Source organism: Lepidochelys kempii, chromosome 1 (assembly GCF_965140285.1).
Source record: "Lepidochelys kempii isolate rLepKem1 chromosome 1, rLepKem1.hap1, whole genome shotgun sequence".
NCBI classification, from domain to species: Eukaryota; Metazoa; Chordata; order Testudines; family Cheloniidae; genus Lepidochelys; species Lepidochelys kempii.
Window position 1 is genome coordinate 328820267 of NC_136380.1, and position 26514 is coordinate 328846780.

Sequence of the window (26514 nt, forward strand, 5' to 3'; positions counted from 1 at the left end):
TAGGACTAGCCGCTCTTCTCTTCCTTGCCCTTCCATCTTCAGTGATTACCTGCTGAGCCCCTTCTTCATTTTCCAACTCTGCAAACCTATTCTTGAGCTCTATTTCTGCTTCACTAGCCCGTCTTTTCCTCTGCCTGGTTCTTTTAGTCACATGCTTCCACTGACCACTTTCCTCACCCAGTCTCCCCTCAGAATTCCCCCGTCCTGCTTCCATCTGCAAGTCTGAGCTTTTCCCTTCAGATACCTCATGTCTTTGCTCCATAATCTGCTCAAACCCCTTCCTAAACTCAACCAAACTTTCCACCTGCATCTCCAAACCTCGGATCTTTTCCTCCATCAGCTTTATCAGACGGCACTTCATACAGACAAAACTCTTACCAGGTGCCCCCTCCAGGATCATGTACATACCACAGCTTCCACAACCAGTCATCTTCATTGTGTCTTCTGCTACATGGGTCACTCCCACTGCTGCCTCTGTATCTGTCATCGCCTTCCCACTGAAATCCTGTTAATCTGGGAAACACAAACCACACCAAAACACCACCACCCAGAGCAAAAACAAACCCCAAACGAGCACCACAAGGCAAACTCGCCTTTCAAACTCCCACTCAAACTCCCCTGTTTACAGCTCTGTTTGCTAGCTTCTGTGCCGCGGCAGCTGTCTGTGAATTGTAGACTGATTACTTAGGAGCCAAAATGCCTACTTATGATCAAATGTAAACTGCAACCCTAAACGTGGTTTTATCCCACACATTATATACATAATTCAGTAAAAGGAAATGCTCAGCATTATGCACAAACCACAAATTTCAAATGGTAACAATTCATTTAAAAGCAGCATACAGAATATGGCACCATCACAAAGCTTAACTCAAATTCTTGTATTTTCAGGCATCAACCTGTGTTGAAAATGTTCTTTGCAGTGGCTTTATACTTTTACTTGAAATTCACTAGCTTTCAGAATAGGCAGGGTGTGCGGGTCAAGTTTTACACAAATCAAGTTTTACACTGGATTGTGCAACTGTAGAAGGCACTAACAGTAAAACCTGTTTCATACAGTAGTCAAATAAAAGCAGTCATTTCACATATAAAAAGGTTGGGCAAAAAAGTCCTCACTTAATATATTGTTTACTGTATTTTAATAAGTAGCATTCACCACCACTGTACAGTAATCTTTCTTCACTGTTCCTTGATTTTGAATACCTTTGGCCTATTCCATCCTCAAGGAACCTGCAACTTGATGGACTGGAACCAGCTTTGGCTTTTAAGATGCACTGTGCCATCCTGTGTGTCAGCCTTTATCCATTTGTCTCTTTCATTCATTTGATTCATATGACCTGAAAAACAAAACTGCATTCAGTTTGCTATTCTGACACATTAAAAGTTTCTTCAGTATAAGCTTATTCAGAGCTTCCTGGAAACATTCTGCAAGAGGATTTGATTGATGCTTTGTGTTTCCTTGCTGACATGATATCATTTGTTCTCTAAGTCTTTTAGTAATATGCCAGTGGAATGAATCTGGAGACTCATCATATTTTCTATTGCATAACATCATGTAGATTAGAATTGCAGTGGGAAAAGAGACAAGGTGGATGAGGTAATATCTTTCATTGGACCAACTTCTGTTAGTGAAAGAGAGAAGTTTTCAAAACGCATCTGTCATGGAAGCAAGAAGCTTTCATCTCAGCTGCAAACTAGTCTAAGAAACATGGGTGAATGCCATGCACTATAGTGCTGATTTACTGGGACCAGTTTGCTACCTGTGGAAATGTTATTCTTATTACAGCAGTGCATAGAGAACATGACTGAGACTGGGGCTCTGTTATGTTAGGTGCTTTACATTCACATGGTAAGCAACAGTCCTTGCCCTGAAAAGCTTGCAGTCTAAATGGACACAACAAGGGAGAAAGTCAATATCATTTTACAAATGGGGGGCTGAGACACAGAGGACTAGATTCACAAAAAGCCTTAGGTGCCTAAATCCAAATCAGGCCCCACTGGGATTCACAAAACTCCCGCTCTGCTGCCCCCAAATTCAATAACTCGCTAAAATCACTTGGCACCTAAATTTTTGCTGAAGAAGTTCCTAGGTACCTATGTTTCTGCCTCTGAGCAAGCGCACTGCAGCCCCACCAGCCTGAAGCGATTCACAAACTGGGGAAGGAAGATAGGCATTCTGCCTAAGTCACCTGAAAGATCTGATCCGGGAGGCATGCTCAGAGCCTGCTTACCGGATCAGGCCCCTAGAGATGATCTTACACAAAATGGCTGGGGACCAGGGGGAGGGAGAATTAGGACCTCCTTTATAACTTTTAGCTCAGTGATCAGGGTACTCACCTAGAATGTAGGAGACCTCCCAGTTCAAGTCCCTCTCCATCTGAGGGAGAAAAGGAATTTGAACTGGGATCTGCCACTTCTTTGAAGAGTGCCCTAATCAGTTGGCTATGGGATAGTCTGATGGAGGGAGGAGAGTCCCTCCATCTCTCCTGTCGAAGCTGTTCCACTATTGGACGAGAGAGAGAGAGAATGTGCCAGCATGAGAATGATTCTGTAGCCTGGTGACTAGAGCACTCAGGTGGGAGACCCAGGACCCAGCCCCCTGCATCAACGATTTAAAAAAAAAAAAAAGATTTAGCCACAGTGGAAAAGCTTCAACAGGAGAGACTGAGGGAGGTAGCTGAACTGGGGGGGGTGTCTCCCAAGTGAGTGCTCCAACCAGTGGGCCAGAAGTAATGAGGAAGCACTCTCAGCTTCTTGCTAAAACAGTGTAGGCACCTAACCCCAAAGAGGTTTTGCAGCAGAGAATCCCATGCAGAGATAGGCACCTAAATCCAGGCTACAGGGAGGTGCCTATCTCTGAGAAAGGACCAGGGTTTAGCACACCCCCCGCAATTTGGCATCTCCCATTGGTTAGCTTAGGTGAGGAGCCACTTCCCATGCTGGCTGTTATGAGTCCCATTCTCAGGCACCCGTCTCCAGTGGCGCTGGAACATTTTTAATAGTGGGAGTGCTGAAAACCAGCGCCCTTACCCGTGTCTAACCCCTCTCCCCCAGCTGAGGCCAGGAGCAAAGCCCTGGGTGCAGGGTGGCAGCAGAGCCCCGGGCGTGGGGCTGGCAGCTGAGACCCCGGGCACGGGACTGTCAGCTGGGAGCCCGAGGGTGCTGCAGCACCCCTCACACTCCTAGTTCCTGCGCCTATGCCTGTCTCTCCCCATTCATTGTACAAGGAGCCTAGGCACCTAACTCAGGCTTTGTGAATGCCAGTGATTTTCTTGGTGCCTAAATTTCTTTATGAATCTAGCCCAGGGGGATTAAGTGATTTGCTCAAGGTTACATAGATAATCCGTGGCACATCTAGGAATTAAACCCAGATTTCCTGAGTCCCAGTCCCATGCCAGTCACAAGATCAGCTTTCATCTTGAACTCTTTTCTAAACAACCTTTTGTTTTGTTTAAATTTTTGACGACTTTAGTGCTTACATAAGTGTGTAATTTGTAAGTTTAGCGCTGAGCCTGGCATGGCCTGGGGCAGGTACTGAATCAGCATTCTAGAACAACTTTGCAAATGCGCCTCGGTTCAAACCTGCAACACACAGAACGTGAAGTTCTGGCCCCAATGAAGTCCAAGACGAACCCTGCCATGACTTCAATTGGTCAGTTTTCATCCCTAGAATCCAAGTCTTCTTGAGAAGAGGCTGACACTGCTACTGCAGTTCTATATGTTGATAAGTGGTGGCTACTGTGAGACTCTGGACAAAATCATGTCAACCCACAAGAGTGCTGGGAAACTATTTCAAAGCAACTGAGAAGACAGTTTGTTTACCCAGCTCTCCCACAGAGCAGGCAGGGATGTGAGTTTCCTAACCTACAGATGGTGAAAACGCTTTGGGGATCTTCATGTAGATGCTCCAGTGCTTACTCCTCAGTCCCCATTGCAACATGGGTCCCACTGAAGTTTTGCTCCTATTGGTTCCCTTCCTGCATTTGGGCCAAAACCCAGGTTTCTCAACTCCATCTGCCCAAACACTTCGAATCTCTGTCTTTGAAAAACATTTAAAAACAAAAGTGGAGTTCATGACAATGTAGGACGGATGGGGTGTGCAGAATATTTGTCATTGCTGAAGTTTCAAGTTCTTCAGAAATTTTATCGGAATTACTATTACCTATTACTTTTCATTTGCCATAGCTCTGTGTAGGAGAATGAAGAATAGAAATGAAAAAGGAATCTACCTTCTAAGTAGAGACAGCCCTTAAAACATGAAAATGGACTGAATTTTAAACAGGAAATAACCTTGAAGTGTCAAAAAAATGAGCTGACAAAAATATGAAGGATTTCAGCTGTTCCCTTAGTAATGTTGTATGATATCTAGAATGCAGGCATTTTTCTAGGCTGTAAGAAGAGGGGACAGAGCAAATAGGTGGGGCATAGAAATATATGCCAGGAGATGGAAGTGAGAGTTGAAGATGCCTGGCCGTAATAAGTGTTTTATGCCAAGTGTGAATCTCTCTGGTGTGTTTTCATAGTCTCCAGTAAGCGCCACTGCATATGCGTTGATGAGATTTCATGCATCATTTACCTCTTATTAAATTATTGCTATAGAGCTGGAGAAAATCTTTTAACAAAACTAACAGAAAAAATATCTGAGATGTTTCAAAGTTCTAAAGTTGTCTGGCCTCAGCCTCTAGTTTTGTATTTGCTGTATTAACAAAAACGATTAATTCCTTTTGCTTCCTTTGGAGTTTTGTCTCGGCCACACTGGTGGGGAATACAAGACCAACTTCCCTGTAACCAGAGTCCAGTGTTTAAAGTTCCACTTCCCTGGGACATGGCACCAAGAGCTCCTGGGGGAACAGATTCCCGAGCCCATCCCCATTAGCAGTTTAAATCAGGCACAGGAGCATAACATAGTTTAATGCACATGAAAACTTTCCAACTAAGCTATAAATAATTTTATAAAACCGTGTTGGAGTCCTGCCGGAGTAGTTCTTGAACACAGTTTTGTCTTGTGCTTGTGCTCTGAATAAGGAGACTCTAAGTAGGTTTTGAAGACTGCTTTGCTAAAACGTTTAAACTATGATAGCAAAAGCCATTCAGGTTTTTGTCAGTGTGGACAGGGATTTACTTTTAAAGCACACCATTCACGCTATCAGGACTATGCACCAAACATTCTGCATCTAACCATTAGCCATCCCTTTCAACTTAACACCTAGAAAACAGTAACTTTCCACATGTTTTGATAGTCAAAACAATTGTTCTCTAGACAAAGGCAAGTATGCACAAGCCTTCCCGGAGAATGGAGAAGCTAAAATGATCCCTTCCTAAGTTACAAGACACAGAATTTACTTATTTATTTTAATGTGAATTAATAGGAGAATAACCATTCCAAACCTTAAAAATCTACAAAAAAATCATATGCATGCAAGCTACGGATAAAAATGAGAGCTGTGATTCACATTAAAACCCAAACCTAAGGTAACCATATGACCCGTTTTGGCCAGGACAGTCCCCCTTTTTAAGCTCTGTCCCGGATATCATGACATTTTTGGCAAAACTTGCCATTTGTCCTATTTGCTCTTGCCAACTGATCATTAGGGACAAATGCTGAGTTTTCAAATTGCCCCCAGGGGGGCATGGAGGAATGTTGAGGGGGGTGAACAGCGACACCAGGCAGCTCAGGCAAGTAATGACACTAGATAGCTCAGGCCTGACACCAGGCAGCTCTGGTGGGCAGCCCTGTATGGAAAGGCTCAGACAGCCTGTCGCAGCGCCAGGCAGGGCTGGGGCCAATGGCGACACCAAGCAGAGCTCAGGGAGAATCTCCCTGAGTGACATCAGGTGGCTCGGGCCGGTGTCCTGTTTTCAGTTAGGGAAATATGGCCACCCTACCCAAACCATTTTCATATGATGATGTGGAAAATTAGGAAATCAATCTCTGCAGTCAGAGTCCAGACCTTGGATTGCTCTCTGTTAAGGCAAGAACAGATGGAGAAATGCCATGCCAATGGTAGCTTTTTATTCTCACCTTGTGAGTAGTACATGACCAAAGGTTGGCTGACAGTGCAAGGCTCTAGTTTAAATGAATCTTGACAAGTCTCACAAGTTTTTGACTTTCTTGAGTTAAATGCAAGCTGAAACCAACCAAAAATCGATCTGTTGGACACAAGCTGATCTAATGTGTTATTAAAAAGCTGGGTTAACTTTCTATTTGACTCCAAGGAATTTAATCTTTTGCAGATTTTTATTAACTTCTTGCTTTAAGGAACAAAACTTCACCAAGATGTGCAAATGGACATTGTGAAACTGTAAGAAAGTCTCTTCCGACTCAGGTTGGGTGACATGGATTTTTGCAGCATTTGATTCTAGGAAAGAAGGAAATTCTTGAAGAAGTACCTTGAGAATACAGAAAATTATTGGGTTGATCTCCTTTGTTGGGATCAGGGCTCAAACTTAAAATGCAGCAGAGGCTTTCCAATTGCCTTCAAGATGTGGGGGAGAAGTGGCACTGAGCAATGAGGGCTACGAGAAGAGAAAGTCCTCTAAGATGAGCCCTGACTCTCTGGGACCTATTGGAGAGGGAAGAGCGGAGCACAAACAGATTGCTTTGGCCCTTGCAAATTTCTTAAAGGTGAGTCAGCAGCACCTCATGGTCGATCATGTCAATACCACTGACAGGTCAAGCAGTATTATCATGGAGGAGCCACCACGATATGTGGCCAGTAGGAAGCAGGCTCCAAAAGCTACCAAGGCTGTCTCTGCATCAAGAGGGAGCCTGAAACCTGGCTGGAAAAGCTCCAGGATACTGAAGGATGTTGGGTGTTACTGGCCATCTCATCCATCCCACTCTCAATGATTTTTGCCACAGAAGGAGAGGTTGGCGACAGGATGGAAGCTGGAAGGATCACCAGTGCCAAGTTCCACCAGTGAAAAGTCTTAGAAGTGGCTTCCCCTACAGTCTTCAGAACCATAATCTGTGGTATTGGGCCAAACTCCACCAGGGATGGCACTCTGCTCACTTGTTTCTCCAGTTACTTGTTTTCCTTGAAGTTATAAAAAAGATTACTATACTTTTTTTCCTCCCCATAAACCTCACCACCAAATTAGAAGCTAGATGGCCTTGGGGACTAGAAATGATGCACTGACCCCTTGATCTTTAACAGGCAACCCCCAAAACAACATCTAAAGAAGAGCCCATTTGACCCCAAAATATGAGAGTTATATGATCTATTAGCTGGTGCAGTACATACTGAAAACATTATGTGCAAAGTTAAAAGCATTTGACACACACCAGCCAAAATACCATATAATTCAATTTGGTGAATAAAGTGAGAGCCATATGCTGAATGATTTTATAAAAGTCTGCCCGGTTCTCATTATTCCCCAATACTTTACTTCCCCCTTGGACATGAGCAATAACTCTGACCTTCCAGAAAATAGATTGCTTAGGTGAAACTTTTCCTCCCTTCTGGGATGGGTGAGCAGGATGCTTCTCAAAAGATATGGCTTTTTTTTTTTAATTTGAGATTAAAACAAGGCACCATGGTTTATAAGAGTCCATAAAAACTGCTGTAAATTGCTTTCTCTGCCCATTCCAAACTAAGCTGCCAAACATGCAATTTACTCAGCCTGTCTCCACGTTCAGATGCAGTATCTCTGCCCGAGATCTGCTGGGAAATAGAATATAGTATGCCTGGTTAATTTCTTGTCTCTGCGCCTGAGAAACTTCAGTCACTGGGATTTTCTCTTGCAAAAGGTTTATTGTCTAGTTTGCTTCTTTTATTTTCCAAATCAAAAACTCAGTGGCTGTTTCTCTTTGCTGATATATAGGAAACTGAGTAGCCTCACTTTCCCCACATATACTGCTGGTGAGGGAGATGATGCTTCCTTGCTAACTCTTAAAGATGTATTGTTTCAGAAGGACTTAAACTTCAAGGTTGTTTACTAGCCATCTGCTAGGTATTGCAATGATGGGCATGCTGGAAATACAAAAGATGGATTAGAAAGAGCTATTCTCATGTCCCAAGATCCTCTAGTTTGAGTGAATACCCAAAGTGGAGTTGGGGTAGAAAGGCCATAGAAACCACTTAATGATAATAGATTATTTCACTAAAACTGACCAGATGAGCAAAAGAAAATTCATGGCTGGGGTGTTGGGAAATTGCTGGGCTAACTGCCAGTTCCCTGAGACCAGCCCCCTTTCCCTTTGAAGATCTCTTCACAACAGCAAGCCTCTATTCTCACTGAGTCTGTGTTCTTTGGCACACGAGCAGGCAATGCGAGTGTAGGGGAACCTGTCCATTGGCTGTCTTGCTCCCAAATGGTTCCTGCCTGTACCTTCATGATCTTCCTTTCAGTCACCTTACAGCAGGTAGGAGCAGGTGGCCAGGTAAGCTCTTGGCCAATCAGGCTCTCCCCAGAATTCTGCCAAGCATCCTTTACTTTAATTACATGGTCCTTGCTGTATGTCCTGTGCCCTTCCCATTGTCCATGTAGTTCCACACAGAGTTCAGTTCGCAGATACCTCCTGATCTTGAGTGAGTGGGGATGGACCACGGGTTAGGCCACAGGCCCTTTTTCCCTATTGCCAAAGAAAAAGATAGGAGTGTCTGCCTAGTAGGATCAGCACCAGGGATGGAGTTATACTAGCACTTTCCAGCTATGCAGCCTGACAATGCTAAGAAGGAAATTGGGCCATAGAGTTTGCAAATCAACTCTTAAAACCTATTTTTAGATTTCCTTAAAGTACCCACTGACTCCTTAGAGAACTGAGGGCTCATCCTTGTTAATTACACTGAAGCACTCAAGAGTAAACTCTCCTTCCATGTTTCCTATTTCCCTCCCTCCTACAGCAAATGCCCCAATTCCTCTGAACTGATCCTCCGTTTCTGGAGAGAACAAATGCCTTCCCACTTCTCTAACTTTCCCATCACCTCTCCTCCCAGCACGCTCCACCTACTACTCACCCTAGGCTGTTTCCCTCTTGTCTTCATGCTATGTTCGAAATCAGTTCCATTCTTTGGTAGCCTCCCAACTCCCCTGTATGTGCATCACCATTGAACTCGCAATCCTGCTACTCCCTTGACCAATATTGTACCTAGTAGCAGAGAGAGGACTAGTCCCATGAGTGTTACACCAAACTTCAGGGTTCAGTGAGAGTTTCCTGTAGCTGGAGGTGGACTGGATCAGAACTCACTTGATGCAAGAATTCTACTTTCTGACATTCCCCTGGTGTTATCTGGACTGGTGATGTGCCGGCCTTACCTCTGGGAGCCGGCCTTACCCTGATCTGCTGTGAGAACCCCCACTCCCAGGATGTTCATGCACAGCCTTTGGCATGTAAGCTGCTCCCAGCTACATGAATGGGCACTTTTGGCCAGCCACTGCTTGGATTGTGCAACCGAATGATACTAACCAATATCTCTGGTCCCAGACACAACCCTAGGAACTTCCATCTTGCAGTATGCAGTTATGCCCGCTGGTCGCTGCGAGCTTATATAAGTTCGTCAATTTAACAAAGAAATTGATGTATAACAGCCTTGTTATCCCAAGGGGAGTCTCTGTCACGCTTCAAACCAAATGCACTGTTTCACGTAGAATAAACAAACAGAGTTCTTAACTACAAAGATAGATTTTAAGTGATTATAAGTCAAAGCATAACAAGTCGGATTTGGTCAAAAGAAATAAAAGCAAAATGCATTCTAAACTGATCTTAATACTTTCAATGCCCTTACAAACTTAGATGCTTCTCACCACAGGCTGGCTGGCTGCCATCAGCCAGGCTCTCCCCTTTGTTCAGCACTTCAGTCGCTTGGTGTGGTGTCTGTAGATGGAGTTGGAAGAGAGAGGAAGAGCATGGCAAACGTCTCTTCCTTTTATCATGTTCTTTCTTTCCTCTTGGCTTTTCCCCCTCCCCCTTCAGGGTCAAGTGAGCATTACCTCATTGCAGTCCCAAACTGACCAAAGGAAGGGGGGTGACTCACTCGAAAGTCCAACAGATCCTTTGTTGTTGCCAAGGCCAGTGTCCTTTGTTTCTGTGAGGCTGGGCTGGGTTTGTCCTATACATGCTCTGATGAGCTGTGAACTGCCTCTCTGCTCTTAGAGAGTTTTTGCCTGGGCTTGCTTTAAGTCACGAGGACACATTTTCAGCCTCTTAACTATATATATGAAATTACAACCTATACCATTACTATAACAACGATTACTGTAACATTCCCATAACAACAATGCTCACTGCATCATGAGCCTTCCGAAAACACCCAACATGACAAACTTTGCATTGGATACCACACAATCATATTATAAGGATGAACATGGGGGTGCTGGGTATTCCCCCGAGGTACAGAACATCACATACACCCACTCTGCCCTGGAAGAACTCTTCATTGACCTCTCACACTAGAATTCCCAAGAGATATGGAAAATCCATTCAAAACAGACAGTTCCCAGCATTAACCACCTGGAAACCAGCCAGCTTCTGAAGGGTTAACTATTTTTGTACTAACCTCTTAGCTTACAGACTTAAAAGTCTAAATTGATATCCCCTTGTGATGTGGGGTTTTTTATGGTTTGGCAAACACAGGGACTTTTTTCATCTGTTTTATATGTGCTTCAGCTAAAACGCAAATGAAATTGCTGCCACGCTGTCCCTAAGGTTCCCGAGGGTAGGAACATTTTTCACCATGTACCCTATCTGTTAATTTTATTAAATTATTTGTAATTATTTCAGAGTCTACTTATATTAGAAAACTATCTTACTGGAAAAATAATACTTTCTGTTACAAAGAGAATCTTGACATTTAATATAAGACATTGTTAAATTAGTTGAAGGGAGGATGTGAAAAGAAGCCAGCCTACATTTAAAGGAAATAAAGGAAAACTGTATAAAAAATACAGAATTGGATAAGGTTTCTTTTTAAAGCACAGCTCCCCAAAATGTTATATTCAGACTATGAAGTCACACACTGTTTAATCATACATTTGTACAGAATCACAGGGTATGATCCTTTACCCAAATACCGCTGAAATATGGACAAAGTATATTGATTTGTTCCTAGAATGTGGGATATTAGGCACTAAATAAGGTAGAGATGGCCACCCTACCTGTAAACATGAACTGTTATTTCCTCTAAACTATCTGTATTAGGATTATTGAAGTCAATCAATATTAAAATGATTTAAATGTGACACGGATAGAAATAAAGCAACATGTGATGCAAGGACAGATCATCCCAAAATCTTACTGAATTTTATATCCATAGTCATTGGGTGTCTTATTGGAATGCCATGGGCTCTTTAAGGGAAGTGAAAACTAGTGGCTAAATGCTGCCTTCAGTGGCCTCTGGATGTGTACATTTGAGGGCTGACTGATCAGGAGACACTTTCAGTCTAAACTGCTGAATGGTTTGTATGCAGAATGGTAGGTTTGTGGGTCATTCCTGTTTCAAAGATGATTCGTCCCCATCCCTCCCCCACAAAAATCACAGAATGTTAGAAGTAGATGCTGACCACCTCCCCCTAAAAGAAACAAAAAACCGCCCATGGGCCTGATCCAGGTATCAGAAGGATCAACCCCAGGATAGAAGAGGGGCCACTCAGCTCACATGTACATTTTATAGTGCAAGGGTATGGTTTGTTGTTTTTAAAGTCCATGAGATCCAGACCACTGGCCAATCACCAGCTCCCCACTCATTGTGACATGTTGTTTAATTTAATCCAGGCTGGAGAAGTGAGTCTGCCTGCAGGAGTTATGTCACTCTGAGGACCTTTAACATTGCTTTTTAAAAATTCTAATTTCATATCCTCTATATATCTTATCACACACTGTGCACTGAATGAGGGAGGGAAAAATAGTAGGTGGTGATCATGTAACTAAAGACGGCATCATGAGGCACATGCAAAAGGGAGCCAAATTAAGACTGCACAGGCACCCTTAATTCCTTGCATTTTGAGTGCTTGACTTTGCAACCTTAACATTCTTTTAATATAGATTTGTGTGTGTGTTTTCTTATGGTTTTAAAAAAGCAAAATGAAAAAAAGAAACTCCATCATGGATCATCAGCAGGGTAGATAACCTTCAGTTCCATCACACAGACCTAAGCTAAACGGAGTGACTGGTAGCAATGATAGACTGTTATCCTCTACGTGGAGCAGTCACTAAAGGGGGGATGAGACACATGTTTTGCCAGTGGATTTCACAGCTATATCTTGATAGCAGAGGAACGTAGAGACTCAGGACTCCAAGGTTCAGTTCTAGGTTCTCTGCTCTAGTGGTTACAGATGCTTCTTTGTGCCCCGAGCTTGTCTTTGTCCCCTCTGCTCCTATCAACTCCCTCATCCCAGCTCCAGCCCCTCCCCACATAGTCCTATCCACCCTCCCATATGCATCCCTGCTCCCTGGCTCCTGACACTGTCCTTTTCTGTTCTTATCCACTATCCCCTAGCTCCTGCCCACCCTGGTTCCTGTTTCCCTTTGGCTCCTGCAACATCCTTTCGCCCCCTCTCCCCCCATTTTTCACCCCTCTGAATTCCAGTGTGCCTGCTACATCCTTACCTTTCTTACTGGCTGGGCCCCAACAGAGGGAGCATCACATATAAAATATATAAATGTATTTTTCGAAAATACGCTGCATTCCCCTTTTACCCTGGTTATCAGAGGCACTCAGAACACATTTGTAAAGATTCTTGTGTTATATTTTAATACATATTTGCTGGTCACCTATTTAATTATACTCAGCTGTCTAAAAACCAACAACATACTCTCTCTCTCTCTCTCTCTAAAAATCAGTGGGCCAAATTCTTGCCCAGTGTAGCTCCACAAAAGTCAATGAAGTTATGTTGGGGATGAATTTGGCCCTACAACTCTAACTACTGAAACAGCTGATTGGCATTCACATGTCATTTACGAAGGCATGAAATAAAAAAGGCATCTAATAACAGATGTGGAGGCCATTGGCATAAGCAAACATTTGAAGTTGAAACAGATGGAACAGGAAGAAGCCAAGAACAATAAAACCATAATCAAACATATCTACATTTTATTTAGGCCAGATAAATTTATTAAAAGCAAGTCTTACCAGTAATAGTTATGTGACCCTCTTTAGGGGCACACTGGGTTTCCTGTAACTGGATCTCTGAGCTCACATCAACCTTGCTTCCAGATAACTGTAAATAAGCTTTAAGAGAGGCAGGTACCTTGACTGTAATAGAGCCTGTTATAAATTAAAATGAAAGACATGAATGTTAATATCCAAGACAAAGCATGCAAACAGAGAGAGGGCCTCCGCTATTCTACTCTTTTCTGAGCTTAGATGGGAGAGAGAGTCCTATTTTTGCTCAAGAATCTTCAGAGATGCTGGTTTCTTTTCTTGCCTCCAGGAGGATAAAGAGCACTCCTGTGGACACACGGACTCTCATTTACTGCAACCAGAAGACTGTGCAGCAGTATACACCATCAATACAAACAGCTATTTTCTGAGATATCTTCCCCTTACAGCATAGAGCTAGCACTTCACATCCATTGAGAAGATGTGGCCTCACAGTTGATTCTAGCTTGGGGTATAAATTGCTGTCTATTCCACAGCTATTGTGAATTACGTTTTACAGATGATCTGTTAGCAAAATCACAACAGCTTCAGTAATCTGCACTACCACACCTTGAGATTAAAAACTGGAAGTCTGGCCTCTACTGGAACAGCAATCCTGAAGTACTTTCCCTAAATGTGGGCCTCCTGTTGGGTTGCAGCTAATAGCTGAGCCATCCAGTTACCAGTCTTAGGCATATTTGAACTAGTTAGATCAAGGATCTTCAGTACCTATGCTCTGTGCATGATGGCAAAAAACAAAAAAACACACACATTTTCTGAATAAAGGTTTTTTATTTTCAGCCTGATTCCTGCTTTTGCTTAGCAAAAATTTTCATTTTTATATAGCTACATATATACTGTAGGTCCAACTCAGAACATAACTAGTACTTTACTACACTATTTATATATCAGTCCTCCAAAGTAATATCTATGATGCTACCTGTACAAGAAAATGCAAACAATAGACATATAGGGCCTGATACTATCCCTACTCCACACAGCACAAGACAGTCAGAAAGCTACCCTAATAAGGCTGCTGGGGATTCCCCTGGTGCATGGGAATCCCGGGGTGGTATATCCTCAGCTCTATATCTTTGGTTCCTGACCCTCCCTAGAGGACCACAACTAACAGCATAATTCAGGCTGGCATAAATTATGATGGCCACAGAAGAACCAGCCAGATCAGAGGAATGGAAAGATGGCTCACAGACACTTTTTCTCCATTGTCATGTCCTGGCTGGTCAGATTCAATGATCTAGCCCATAAAACCTGACAAACACTCAGTTATTTTGACATTACAGGCCAGGTTCTGCTCCACTGATGTCAACAGTTATTCTGGATTTACATTGGTGTAACTGAGAGCAGAATTTGTCCTGTTTTATCTTTGTCTTCACTGGTACAGATGTCAGAGTATGTTTTGAACATCAGTTTAATTTTTTTTTCTTTATAACACTTATGAAACACATTTCCCTCTCTTGATGGTTAAACATTAATGTGAGTTATTGGAAGTAATTCCACACCTGGTTAGACAGTAATGTAAAGATAGTTCTTCCCACACAGGAGATGGAGTGGCTAGTGCAAGACAATAAAAGATAGCACACAGGAATTAATTCAGTACCTTTCTTTCCTCTCTTGCTGAACACTGCATTCCTACAGGACATACTCCCCATTTCAGGGATAACAGGGGAGGTTTATCCAAAGACAAATGACCACACAGAAACACTGGGAGAGTGCAAAGGCATAACAGAAATGAGAATGAAGAGTACTGTATAATGGCTTTTGCAAATGCATTACACAATATTGTAACACAAAACACCTGCAAGGCATGAATGTTTTTACTATAACAGGACCTTTAGGTCTGTGCTCTTTCAAATGGCAAAGGGGTGAATCCAGCTTTTGAAGGATGATGTTTTAACAACTAAAGCTGTGATAAGTAAGTAAGTAGATAGCAGAAATTAGGGGAGTAATTAGCTCATTTAACAACATGTCCATGGGCTGGGGCATGTGTCATCTCTCTGGCTCTGCCTTCCCTTGCGTTGCTGCTTTGCCATTTTAATTTCAGGGTCTCCACACACAGTAATTCTTTTCATGGGAAATGGGCATGGAGAAATGAAATACGAGCCTCATCAGTTCCACACGCCTGCCAACAGCATGGAGTAAACTGCATTGATGAGGCAAAGGGGGATTACAATCCTAGTCAGTTCTGCAGGATTCTACTGGTTTGGTGCGGAAGATTACTGGAAGAAAGGTGGAAAGTGTAAGATTCTTACTGAAATGAAAGCCCCAGATGATCTTGTGGGGTCTATTTTAAATACCATTGTCCTCTGCAGTGCCTACTGTGCTAAGAGCCAATATACATTTTCTAATGATGAATTAGGTAAGAATGACTATTTTACTGTAATTATTTAAATATAAGAGAGTGGGTAGTTTTACCATCTCTTATATCAAAGGATGCCATAAAATGTTGCAATTTGCTAACCTTTCTGGCTTTTCAGATCCACTTTTCTCACTTGACTAACATAAACATCTATTGCCCCCTGACGTGTAGAAGCTTTTAGACATCCATCCGAGGAATCTGAAAAATGAGAGAATAAAAGGATTAAGTCTGAACGACATTTGCTCTAGGATTTTTGAAGTAATTTTCAAAATATTAAACTCTGAGCTGGATTCAGCCACTGGGATAATGAATTGGTATTTTCTGTGATATAGCTTTCCCTCATCTAGCTCGGACCAAACTCCTGTCCTATGTGCAGTGTCAGAGTACACAGGCTTTATGCAGGAAACCTTTCTCTTTGATTGAGCTCAGAGCTGCCACCTTGTTTCTAGGGTTGTGGAAGCAGCCATGGCCTACTCCATCTTCCTGAGGTGGAAGTTTTACCATTCTGCATCATTGCCCTTAACATCACTGCTTCGCTGGCCCAATCATAACATCTCTAGCTCACTATAGAGGGGGAACTTCATCCCTGTGCAGACAGCCAGCACAAGGCCTAAGCACCACTTAAGCCTTCAAATGAGGCCTGCACTGAACCTCTCTGTGGGGTACATTTCACTCAGAGAAAGCCACTATACATATAAGGTTGCCAGGGGTCCAGTTTTTGACCAGAATGCCCAGCCAAAAAGGGACTCTGGTGGCTCCGGTTGGCACCGCCGACTGGGCCGTTAGAAGTCCGGTCGGCGGCGCAGTGGGGGGCCAGGGCTAAGGCAGGCTCCCTACCTGCCCCAGCTCCACATGGCTCTGATAAGCAGATGCCAGGTCTCTGCGGCCCTTTGGCGCTGGGGTGTCCAGGGACTGGGAGGCTCCATGAGCTGCCCCCACCCCAGTGCCGGTTCCGCAGCTCACATTGGCCAGGAACCACAACCAATGGGAGCTGTGGGGGGCAGCGTCTGCCAGCACGGAGAAAGCACACAGAGCCTCCCTGGCTGTCCATGCACCTAGAGGCCGCAGGGATCTGGCGGCCGCTTTCTCAGAGTGGCGGTAAGCACTACTGGGACCCTCTCTCCCCCCTCCCCCCTCCCCCACACTCCAACCCCCTGCCCCAGCCCCGTGTCCCCTCCTGCACCCCAAACCCCTCATCCCCAGCCGCACCCCAGAACCCACACACCCAGCCGGAGCCCTCGCCTCCCTGCACTCCAACCCTCTGCACCAGCCCAGAGTACCCTCCCGCCGCAAACCCCCATGACTGGCCCCACCCCAAAGCCCTCACCCCCCTGCACACCAACCCCCTGGCCCAGCCCGAAGCCCCCTCCTGCACCTCAAACCCCTCATCCCCAGCCCCACCCCCAGCCGGACCCTTACACCTCCCCCCCCCATCCACTCCAACCCCCTGCCTCAGCCCGGAGTCCTCTCCCACACCCCAAACCCCTCATCCCCGGCCCCACCCCAGAGCCCACATGCCAAATTCCTCATCCCCAGCCCATACCCCCTCCCACACGCCAACCCCTGCCCCAGCCAGGTGCAAGTGAGTGAGGGTAGGGAAGAGCAAGTGACAGAGGGAAGGGGATGGAATGAGTGGGGCGGGGCCTTGGAGAAGGGGCGAGGCATGGGCAGGGCCTCAGTGAAGGGGCGGGGCAGGGGCATTCGGTTTTGTGTGATTAGAAAGTTGGTAACCCTACATACATAGGCAGTATGGAGTTTAGCATAACGACCTCCCATCTCCCATACAGCACAACTGAGATGATTTTACTAATTTTTAGGCATTGTAGAACAGTGTTTCTCAACCTTTTTGGGCTCAGAACCCATTTGTAAATGTTTATGAACTATCATAACCCAGTTAATAGTCTGGGGCTGGAGGCCCTGGGATGGTTTTAGTCAGGTCCTGTCTCTGAGGGGGTTGGGCCCTGCCTGGCACTCACCCCACAGTATCAGCTCCTGCAGCTCCTGTTAGGATGGCTGGGCTTGGCTCTCCACTAGGGTTGCCACCTGGCTGGTATTTGACCGGCATGGCTGGGTTTTTTTAATGGATTTACCAGTTGCCAGAAAAATAATTTAATCTGACAAGTATTATTTTTTTATGTGGGTCTAAAGATTTGCATTATTATTACAGTACACTGGGATATCTAATGTTAAAAGTTTCTATGTCCAGCTAAAGATGCTGCAAGTGTTCCCACTTCCGAAGTTTAAGTAAGAAAATGATGTTATTAGTCTTATCTATGTGTGTTCTCTCTCTAAACACTATAAGTGGCTGTTAAGGGGGGATTGTGGAGTTGCTTTGGGGTTGGGGTTGTGGCAGGCTTGCCTTGAGGGAAGGAGGTGCCAGGTTTTTTGCATTTCAAAGGTGGTAACCCTACTCTCCACTCTGGGTGTTGCAACCTCCGGGGTTGCAGCACTGCTCAGACTTGGCCTTGCACCCGTGACCTGAACAAATTTGTGTGAGTGGAGTTGTGACCTGGCTCATGGGGTTGCAGGTGCCACTCACTCAAATTTGACCTACCCAGACTCCCGTCATACTGTTGGCTGGGCCAATCGTGAGCGGCGCTGGGACCCCAGAGGCTGCACTGCCTGGAACAGGGAGGTGAGCCAAGCAAACCCGTGGGACAGGAGCCACCACATGACCCTTTGAAACAATCTGGCGCCCCAATTTTGGGTACAACCCAATGGGTTGAGAAACATTGTTGTAGAGTATAGAGGGACAGGATATTCTCCCTACATTTGAAGTTTACTTAACTGGAGACAGAATTACTGAATTTTGATATTTATAGAAAACCGACACATACAGATAACTGTCTGATACCTCACTACTGGCTTAGAAAGCAGCATACATATATTTTCCTTCATATATTATCAGTTTTCATCTATGACAACTGAAGACTCTCTAAAGGAATGACTACACAAATACAATGCTTCAAAAAGGGCAAACCAGAGATGGAGACAACACATTCTACAATTGTCTCCATTTCCTGTCATTGTACTTGCAATTCATTCAGGCTTCAGATAAACAAGTTTCAACAATGTTATACTGAAAGTCTGCAGAATTAACTTTTGAACAAACTAAGGGATTTTTCCCCCTGTAGATAAAGATTCTAAATCCCAATCTTAATTTAAGAAGTATACAGAATCGCCAGAGATTTGAACAAATCTGAAAAAATATCAAGCAGCATGATCAATGGTAAGTGAACTAAAAATCTTTTGTCCAGACAGTGGTTGGAATGAACAAATCTTTCCACTGTGGATTTCTTTTATCCAAAGGATGTATTGGCAAGGAATGTGAAAGGTTGACAGAAACCATTCCCTTTTTCTGATGTTTTGCATGTGCGTAAAAAAGATAATCAGCCAGAAATGTCTAAAACTACATACATGAGTCTGACTGAAGCTAATTAGAGCTGACCTGGCAATTTGACATGGGGAAGATTTCTGGAGAACAACATGCTTGATTAGTAATGGGGAAGAAAAGAAGAATCCAAGCATAATGCTCTAAGCTCTTCTGTTGTCTTTAGCAATAAGCAATTACTGAACTGGTCTGCAAAAAGAAAAGGAGTACTTGTGGCATCTTAGAGACTAACCAATTTATTTGAGCATAAGCTTTTGTGAGCTACAGTACTCCTTTTCTTTTTGTGAATACAGACTAACACGGCTGCTACTCTGAACTGGTCTGCAGTTTTTTGTTTTAACTGGGCTCTCAACCCACAGATGTGACAGACCAACACACCAATTTTAAGAGTAACAACATGGGAAGGGAATGTTTTCTCACAGCTAAAGCTTCTTTCTTAGAGGGGAAAATATTAGGAAGAAAAATAAGTGTGGCCATTCCAGCTGTAGTCAGCTGGGAAACTGACAGCATCTTTTGGCTCATTTAAAACAGCAGTAAGAGTAGCCTCCACAGAATTCTGAAAGGGATTTTGCTGGAACTGGACCATGATCAAACAAACAATTGGCTCAATACAAGTCCATTTTTACCTGCCTGGATGCTTCATGGGAGAGTGACACACTAACCAGACTGCTCAGGAGAACCGCCACTAACAGCCTGTATAGTACAGTAAATCCCAGTCCTCAAATACAGTGTTTCTATGGCCAATTCTTCAGTGAAACGCTCTTGAAAAAAAGCTCTGCTGGGATTCTCCACCATGGGCAGCTGCTTCTTCCTAACATCAGAGCAATTGTAACTGAAATACTTTCCTTGTGGATTGTATTTTCTAAATGGACAACCTACCCAATTCTCAATTACTGAGGGACAATCTCCACTCATTGTTATATTTCGCTTTCCACAACCAAATCTCTTATCATGACAATACCCGAGTATTCAGATTCTAATATCTAAACTGTATTGTTAAATCTATTCACCTATGTTTGCGTTATTGCTGATTATGTACTCCATGTATCATATGACTTTAAAAACAAACTTTGTATTTGTGGATAATCTAAGCACTATACCCAGATGTACAGATACTCTTTTCTCAACCTATGTATTATATAGTTTTTTTTAACAATAGCTTTAATAAAAATTTTAAAAGGCTGACAGTTAGAAATTTGCCAGGCTTCCAATTCAAATAGAGAGACTCCATTTAAAAAATAATTCTATATTTGAGGGAAAACCCTGCGTGATGCAAGTGCACTCAGCTGTTCCACTCTGCATAAAATACTTAAATATTCAGTGGAGCAGGACTGTAATATGGGTCTCTCAGGTAACTGACCTAACTATTGGGCTTTAGATTCTCGCGGTCTCTCTGCTCCAGTGAATACCTCAGTATTTCATACAAAGTGGAACAGCTTCAATAGAAGAGAGAGAGAGATCCACCCCAGAATATCCCATAGTCTGGTGGTTAGGGCACTCACCTGGAGTGGGAGACCTGGGTTCAAGTTGCTGCTCTGAATCAGGCAGAGTAGGGACTATGAATATGGGTCTCCCATGTCCCAGATGAGTGCTCTAACCACTGCTGTACATGGTATAAGGGCAGCCCCACTGTTGCTGTCATCATTGTGGTGTTTCATGCAGGACCCAATACAGTAGGCCAGCTCTAAGGAGGCTTCTGAGAATGCCAGTCAGATCATGGACAATAAGTGGGGGAATACCTAGTTTGAGGAGACCAGCACAAGTTTGAAACTGAGCAGATCAGGGTGTCAGGACTTAGGCAGCTTTGTACATGCCTGCTGACAGAAATTTAGGTACCTAGGGAACTTTACTAGCAGAAATGTAGGCACGTGGGAATTTAGGCAACAGGTAAGCATGGGCTTGAGGTAGGGCTGTCAATTAATCGCAGTTAACTCACGCGATTAACTCAAAAAAATTAATCACAATTAATTGCACTGATAAGCAATAGAATACCAATTGAAATTTATTAAATATTTTTGGCTTTTTAATCTACATTTTCAAATATATTGATTTCAATTACAACACAGAATACAAAGTGTACAATGCTCACTTTATATTTTTTTTGATTACAAATATTTGCACTGTAAAAGTGATAAAAGAAATAGCATTTTTTCAATTCACCTCATACAAGTACTGTAGTGCAATCTCTATCCTGAAAGTGTAACTTACAAATGTAGATTTTTTTGTTACATACTTGTACTCAAAAACAAAACAATGTAAAACTTTAGAGCCTGCCTGTCCACTGACTCCTACTTCAGCCAATCACTCAGATAAATAAGTTTGGTTACAATTTGCAGGAGATAATGCTGCACGCTTCTTGTTTACAAGGTCACCTGAAAGTAAGAACAGGTGTTCGCATGGCACTGTTGTAGCTGGTGTCACAAGATATTTATGTGTCAGATGCACTAAAGATTCATATGTCCCTTCATGCTTCAACCACCATTCCAGAAGACATGCTGATGACGGGTTCTGCTCGATAACGATCCAAAACAGAGCAGACCGACTCATGTTCATTTTCATAATCTGAGTCAGATGCCACCAGCAGAAGGTTGATTTTCTTTTTGGTGGTTCGGGTTCTGTAGGTCCTGCCCCTGAGTGTTGTTCTTTGAAGACTTCTGAAATCATGCTCCACCAGTAGCCTAGCCAGGGAGGAAGCGGGGGGAGCAGCCGCTCCCCCTCTGAGCACAAGTGGTGCCTTTTTAATTTATAGGTGCCTTTTTAAATTTTTACTCACCCGGCAGCACTCCAGGTCTTCGGCAGCGGGGGCCTTCGCGCGCTCTGGGTTCTCGGTGGCATTTTGGCGGTGGGGGCCTTCAGTGCCGCCGAGGACCTGGAGCGCCGCCCGGTGAGTACAAGCGGATGGCACCTTTTTTTATGTCCACACCCCTGTTCGCTCCACCTAGCTACGCCACTGTGCTCCACACCCCGTCCCTCTCAAGATTTGGGATGGCACTTCAGATTCTTAAACCTTGGGTGGAGTGCTGTAGCTATTTTCAGAAATCTCAGATTGGTACTTTCTTTGTGTTTTGTGAAATCTGCAGTGAAAGGTTCTTAAAACAAACATGTGCTGGGTCATCGTCCGAGACTGCTGTGAACATGAAATATATGGCAGAATGCAGGGAAAACAGAACAGGAGACATACAATTCTCCCCCCAAGGACTTCAGTCACAAATTTAATTAACACATTATTTTTTTAAAAAGTATCATCAGCATGGAAGCATGTCCTCTGGAATGGTGGCCAAAGCATGAAGGGGCATACAAATGTTTAGCATATCTGGTACGTAAATACCTTGCAACACCGGCTACAAAAGTGCCATGCGAATGCCTGTTCTCACTTTCAGGTGACATTGTAAATAAGAAGCAGGCAGCAGTGTCTCCTGTAAATGTAAACAAACTTGTTTGTCTTAGCGATTTGGCTGAACAAGAAGTAGGACTGAGCGGACTTGTAGGCTCTAAAGTTTTACATTGTTTTGTTTTTTAATGCAGTTTTTTTTGGTACATAATTCTACATTTCTAAATTCAACTTTAATGATAAAGAGATTTCACTACAGCACTTGTATTAGGTGAATTGAAAAATACTATTTCTTTTGTTTTTTTACAGTGCAAACATTTGTAATAAAAATAAATATAAAGTGAGCACTGTAGACTTTGTATTCTGTGTTGTAACTGAAATCAATATATTTGAAAACGTAGAAAACGTCCAAAAACATTTAAATAAATTGTATTCTATTATTGTTTAACAGCATGATTAATCATGCAATTAATTTTTTAATCACGCGACTTATCACGCAATTAATTTTTTTAACTGCTTGACAGCCCTAGTTTTAGGATCTAAATTTTGAACTGAGGCACCTAAAGTGGCAGTTAAGTGCCAGAATACCTTTGTGGCTCTTGAGAGACAAGGTGGGTGAGGGAATATATTTTATTGGACCAACGATGTGGATCTAGTGTTTTCTTGACATCTATGATGCTGAAAAGGTACCATACCTCCAACTGAAAGGGTCAGGCCCCAGCCTCCTCTGTGCATGCTTTGATCAGCAGTTGTACTAGTCAATGCACAGTTGTACTGGCCTGCCCCTTTGTACCCTCTGCATGACTTCTACCTCTCCACACTTTCCCATGCACAGTACACCTTTATTGAGTTAGGGCAGGCACTAAATGCTCCTGGGGGTGGACAGAGATTATATCTATTTTGGAAAACACTGAGCACTCTGTCAGATTTAAACAAACAATAATACAACACTACAATCCATGTTTAACTGTGGAATTGGGCTTTTGGAAATGATACTGTAATAATTATTAGACTATATCTCTGATGTTAGGTAATGAATGAGATATAAATGCCTAAATGGTAGATTAGGCAGAACATATACAGTACTACGTTAATAGTTAAAAAGTCAACATCTTTCTTTTTGAAAAGGCTGTTGAAGTTGATATTTGTGTTTAAGTCTTCTTTTGTCTTCTATTTCTCTTAAACAAGTTAGAGAAGGAAATATAACAATGGGTTAAAAAACAGAGGCTGGAAAAGCTTGGATAACAAAACGGTCTGAAATTTAAATGAATAATGCTGCAGGAAAAGTATGGTCTTGCAACAGTTAATGAAGCTTGGTGGGACAAAGTACACAACTGAAATGTTAATAGAGAAGATACATCCTATACAGAAAATAGAAAAAAGGAGATGAAATGGGACGGGGTTATTTTATATATAAATACTTACCTAGTTCTAGATGGTGCTAATATGAATGAACTATTGAGGTTAAAAGATAGAGAGAAAGTAGAGGATATTTTACATTCAGAATCTGTTATGAACAGACAACTGAAAGGGAAATAAAGATGAATCATTCTAAAGGAAATGGAACAGATTGCTAGAAAAAATGACTGGTATTCTTGAGTAACTCCAATGATCTAGGTATTTACTAGTACAAAAATGCAGTGATGCAAAATGTCCTTGATACGTTCTTTGTTTAATTTTATGGATAATAGTTTTCTAGAAATAAAGGCAATCAGTGGGGAGACCAGCTTGGTTAGAGTTTATACTTCACCAGAAATGAAAATGGAAAGATGGTGTGATAAATAAAGTGGGGAATAGCTCCCTTTGATGGACACCAAGTCAGCCAATTAGTTGTAAAATCCCTCTTGGTAGCTGTTCTTTACTTGCTTTACCTGTAAAGGGTTAAAAAGTCCCCCAGGTATAGAAAAAAAAAAAAGTGGGCACCTGACCAAAAGAGCCAATGGGAAGGTAGAACTTTTTAAAATTGGGAAATAAACTTTCCCTTTGTCAGTTGTTCTCTGGACTGGAGGGACAGAGCAGCCATGCTATAAGCAGCTTAAGCCAGGTATGATCATAAATTAGCAGATCATGCCTAGAACTACTTATCTGAACTCTAAATGTGTAAGTAGATCAGAATGTTTAGCTAGACACGATTAGGGTTATTTCTTTTATTTCTTATTGGCTTGTGGACTCCTCTGTGCTAACCCCAGATGCTTTTGTTTGCTAGTAACCTTTAAACTGAACCCCCAAGAAAGCTATTTTGGGTGCTTAATTTTTGTAATTATTTCTTTTAAGATCTAGCAAAAAGCCTAAATTCCAGATGTAATTTTTCCTTTTTGTTTTTAATAAAATTTACCTTTTTTAAGAACAGGATTGGATTTTTGGTGTCCTAAAAGGTTTGTGTATGTTGTTTGATTAGCTGCTAGCCACAGCTAATTTCCTTTGTTTTCTTTCTCAGCTCTTCCTCGTAGTGGGGATGAAAGGGCTTGAGGGTACCCCACAGGGAGGAATTCCCAAGTGCTCCTTCCTGGGTTCAAAGGTGGTTTTTTTTTTGCATTTGGGTGGTGGCAGCATCTACCCCTCCAAGGTCAGAGAGAAGCTGTAACCTTGGGAGTTTAATACAAGCCTGGAGTGGCCAGTATTAATTTTTAAAATCCTTGCGGGCCCCACTTCTGCACTCGGAGTGACAGAGCTGGGATTCAGCCTTGACAGATGGGGATACTAAAGATGGTGAAACCTGGAATCCACTATCAGAGGGGTAGCCGTGTTATTCTGGATCTGTAAAAGCGGCAAAGAGTCCTGTGGCACCTTCTAGGCTAACAGACATATGGGAACATAAGCTTTCATGGGTGAATAGTGGGTATTCACCCACAAAAGCTTATGCTCCAATACGTCTGTTAGTCTATAAGGTGCCACAGGACTCTTTGCCGCTGGAATCCACTGATCAGGATCAAATTGGAGGAGGAGGAGAAGCCCTGGAGATATTAAGTATCAGTGAGAGAGAATGTCAAACTGAAAGAGTGACTGGGAAAATGAGATATGGTTGACATATGAATCAATTGGTGCAAAGATACTATGTTAATGGGTACACTAGAGATGCCTACGGTCACGTCTACACTATGTGCGCTATGGAGGCAAAGTTATGGCACTGGAGCTATTCTCCTGTAACCCTGTAATGTTGCCACAGGCCACAGACATGGAAGAGATTTATCTGCTGCTGTAGGAACTCCACCTCCCCAAGTGACAGAACTAGGTTGATGGAAGAATTCTTCCGTTGATCTAACTGCATATAAATGGGGTTAAGTCGGCACAGCGATGGCGCTCAGGGTTGTGGACTTTCACACTCCAGAGTGCCGTAGCTCTGTCAACGTAAATTTTAAGTACAGACCAGGGCCTACACTAGGACTTTAGGTTGAATTTAGCAGCATTAAATCGATGTAAACCTGCACCCGTCCACACAATGAAGCCCTTTATTTCGATTTAAAGGGCTCTTAAAATCGATTTCCTTATTCCACCCCTGACAAGTGGATTAGTGCTTAAATCGGCCTTGCCGGCTCGAATTTGGGGTACTGTGGACACAATTCGACGGTATTGGCCTCTGGGAGCTATCCCAGAGTGCTCCATTGTGACCGCTCTGGACAGCACTCTCAACTCAGATGCACTGGCCAGGTAGACAGGAAAAGAACCGCGAACTTTTGAATCTCATTTCCTGTTTGGCCAGCGTGGCAAGCTGCAGGTGACCATGCAGAGCTCATCAGCACAGGTGACCATGATGGAGTCCCAGAATCGCAAAAGAGCTCCAGCATGGACCGAACGGGAGGTACGGGATCTGATCGCTGTTTGGGGAGAGGAATCCGTGCTATCAGAACTCCGTTCCAGTTTCTGAAATGCCAAAACCTTTGTCAAAATCTCCCAGGGCATGAAGGACAGAGGCCATAACAGGGACCCGAAGCAGTGCCACGTTAAACTGAAGGAGCTGAGGCAAGCCTACCAGAAAACCAGAGAGGCAAATGGCTGCTCCGGGTCAGAGCCCCAAACATGCCGCTTCTATGATGAGCTGCATGCCATTTTAGGGGGTTCAGCCACCACTACCCCAGCCGTGTTGTTTGACTCCTTCAATGGAGATGGAGGCAATATGGAAGCAGGTTTTGGGGATGAAGAAGATGATGATGAGGAGGAGGTTGTAGATAGCTCACAGCAAGCAAGCGGAGAAACCGGTTTTCCCGACAGCCAGGAACTGTTTCTCACCCTAGACCTGGAGCCAGTACCCCCCGAACCCACCCAAGGCTGCCTCCTGGACCCAGCAGGCGGAGAAGGGACCTTTGGTGAGTGTACCTTTTAAAATGCTATACATGGT

General features: G+C 43.3%; 1 protein-coding gene across 1 annotated transcript in view; it reads right to left on the reverse strand.

Annotated features, from left to right (window-relative positions):
- Positions 1 to 1122: 1122 nt before the first annotated feature.
- Positions 1123 to 26514, reverse strand: part of FAM185A (family with sequence similarity 185 member A) — a 77387-nt gene continuing 51995 nt past the window's right edge. The window contains exons 6-8 of the mRNA XM_073328557.1: positions 15559 to 15654; positions 13071 to 13205; positions 1123 to 1337 (exon numbers count right to left, since the gene is read on the reverse strand). Coding sequence (XP_073184658.1) covers positions 1222 to 1337; positions 13071 to 13205; positions 15559 to 15654 — 347 coding nt within the window. The 3' untranslated portion in view covers positions 1123 to 1221. The remainder of the gene's footprint in view (positions 1338 to 13070; positions 13206 to 15558; positions 15655 to 26514) is intronic.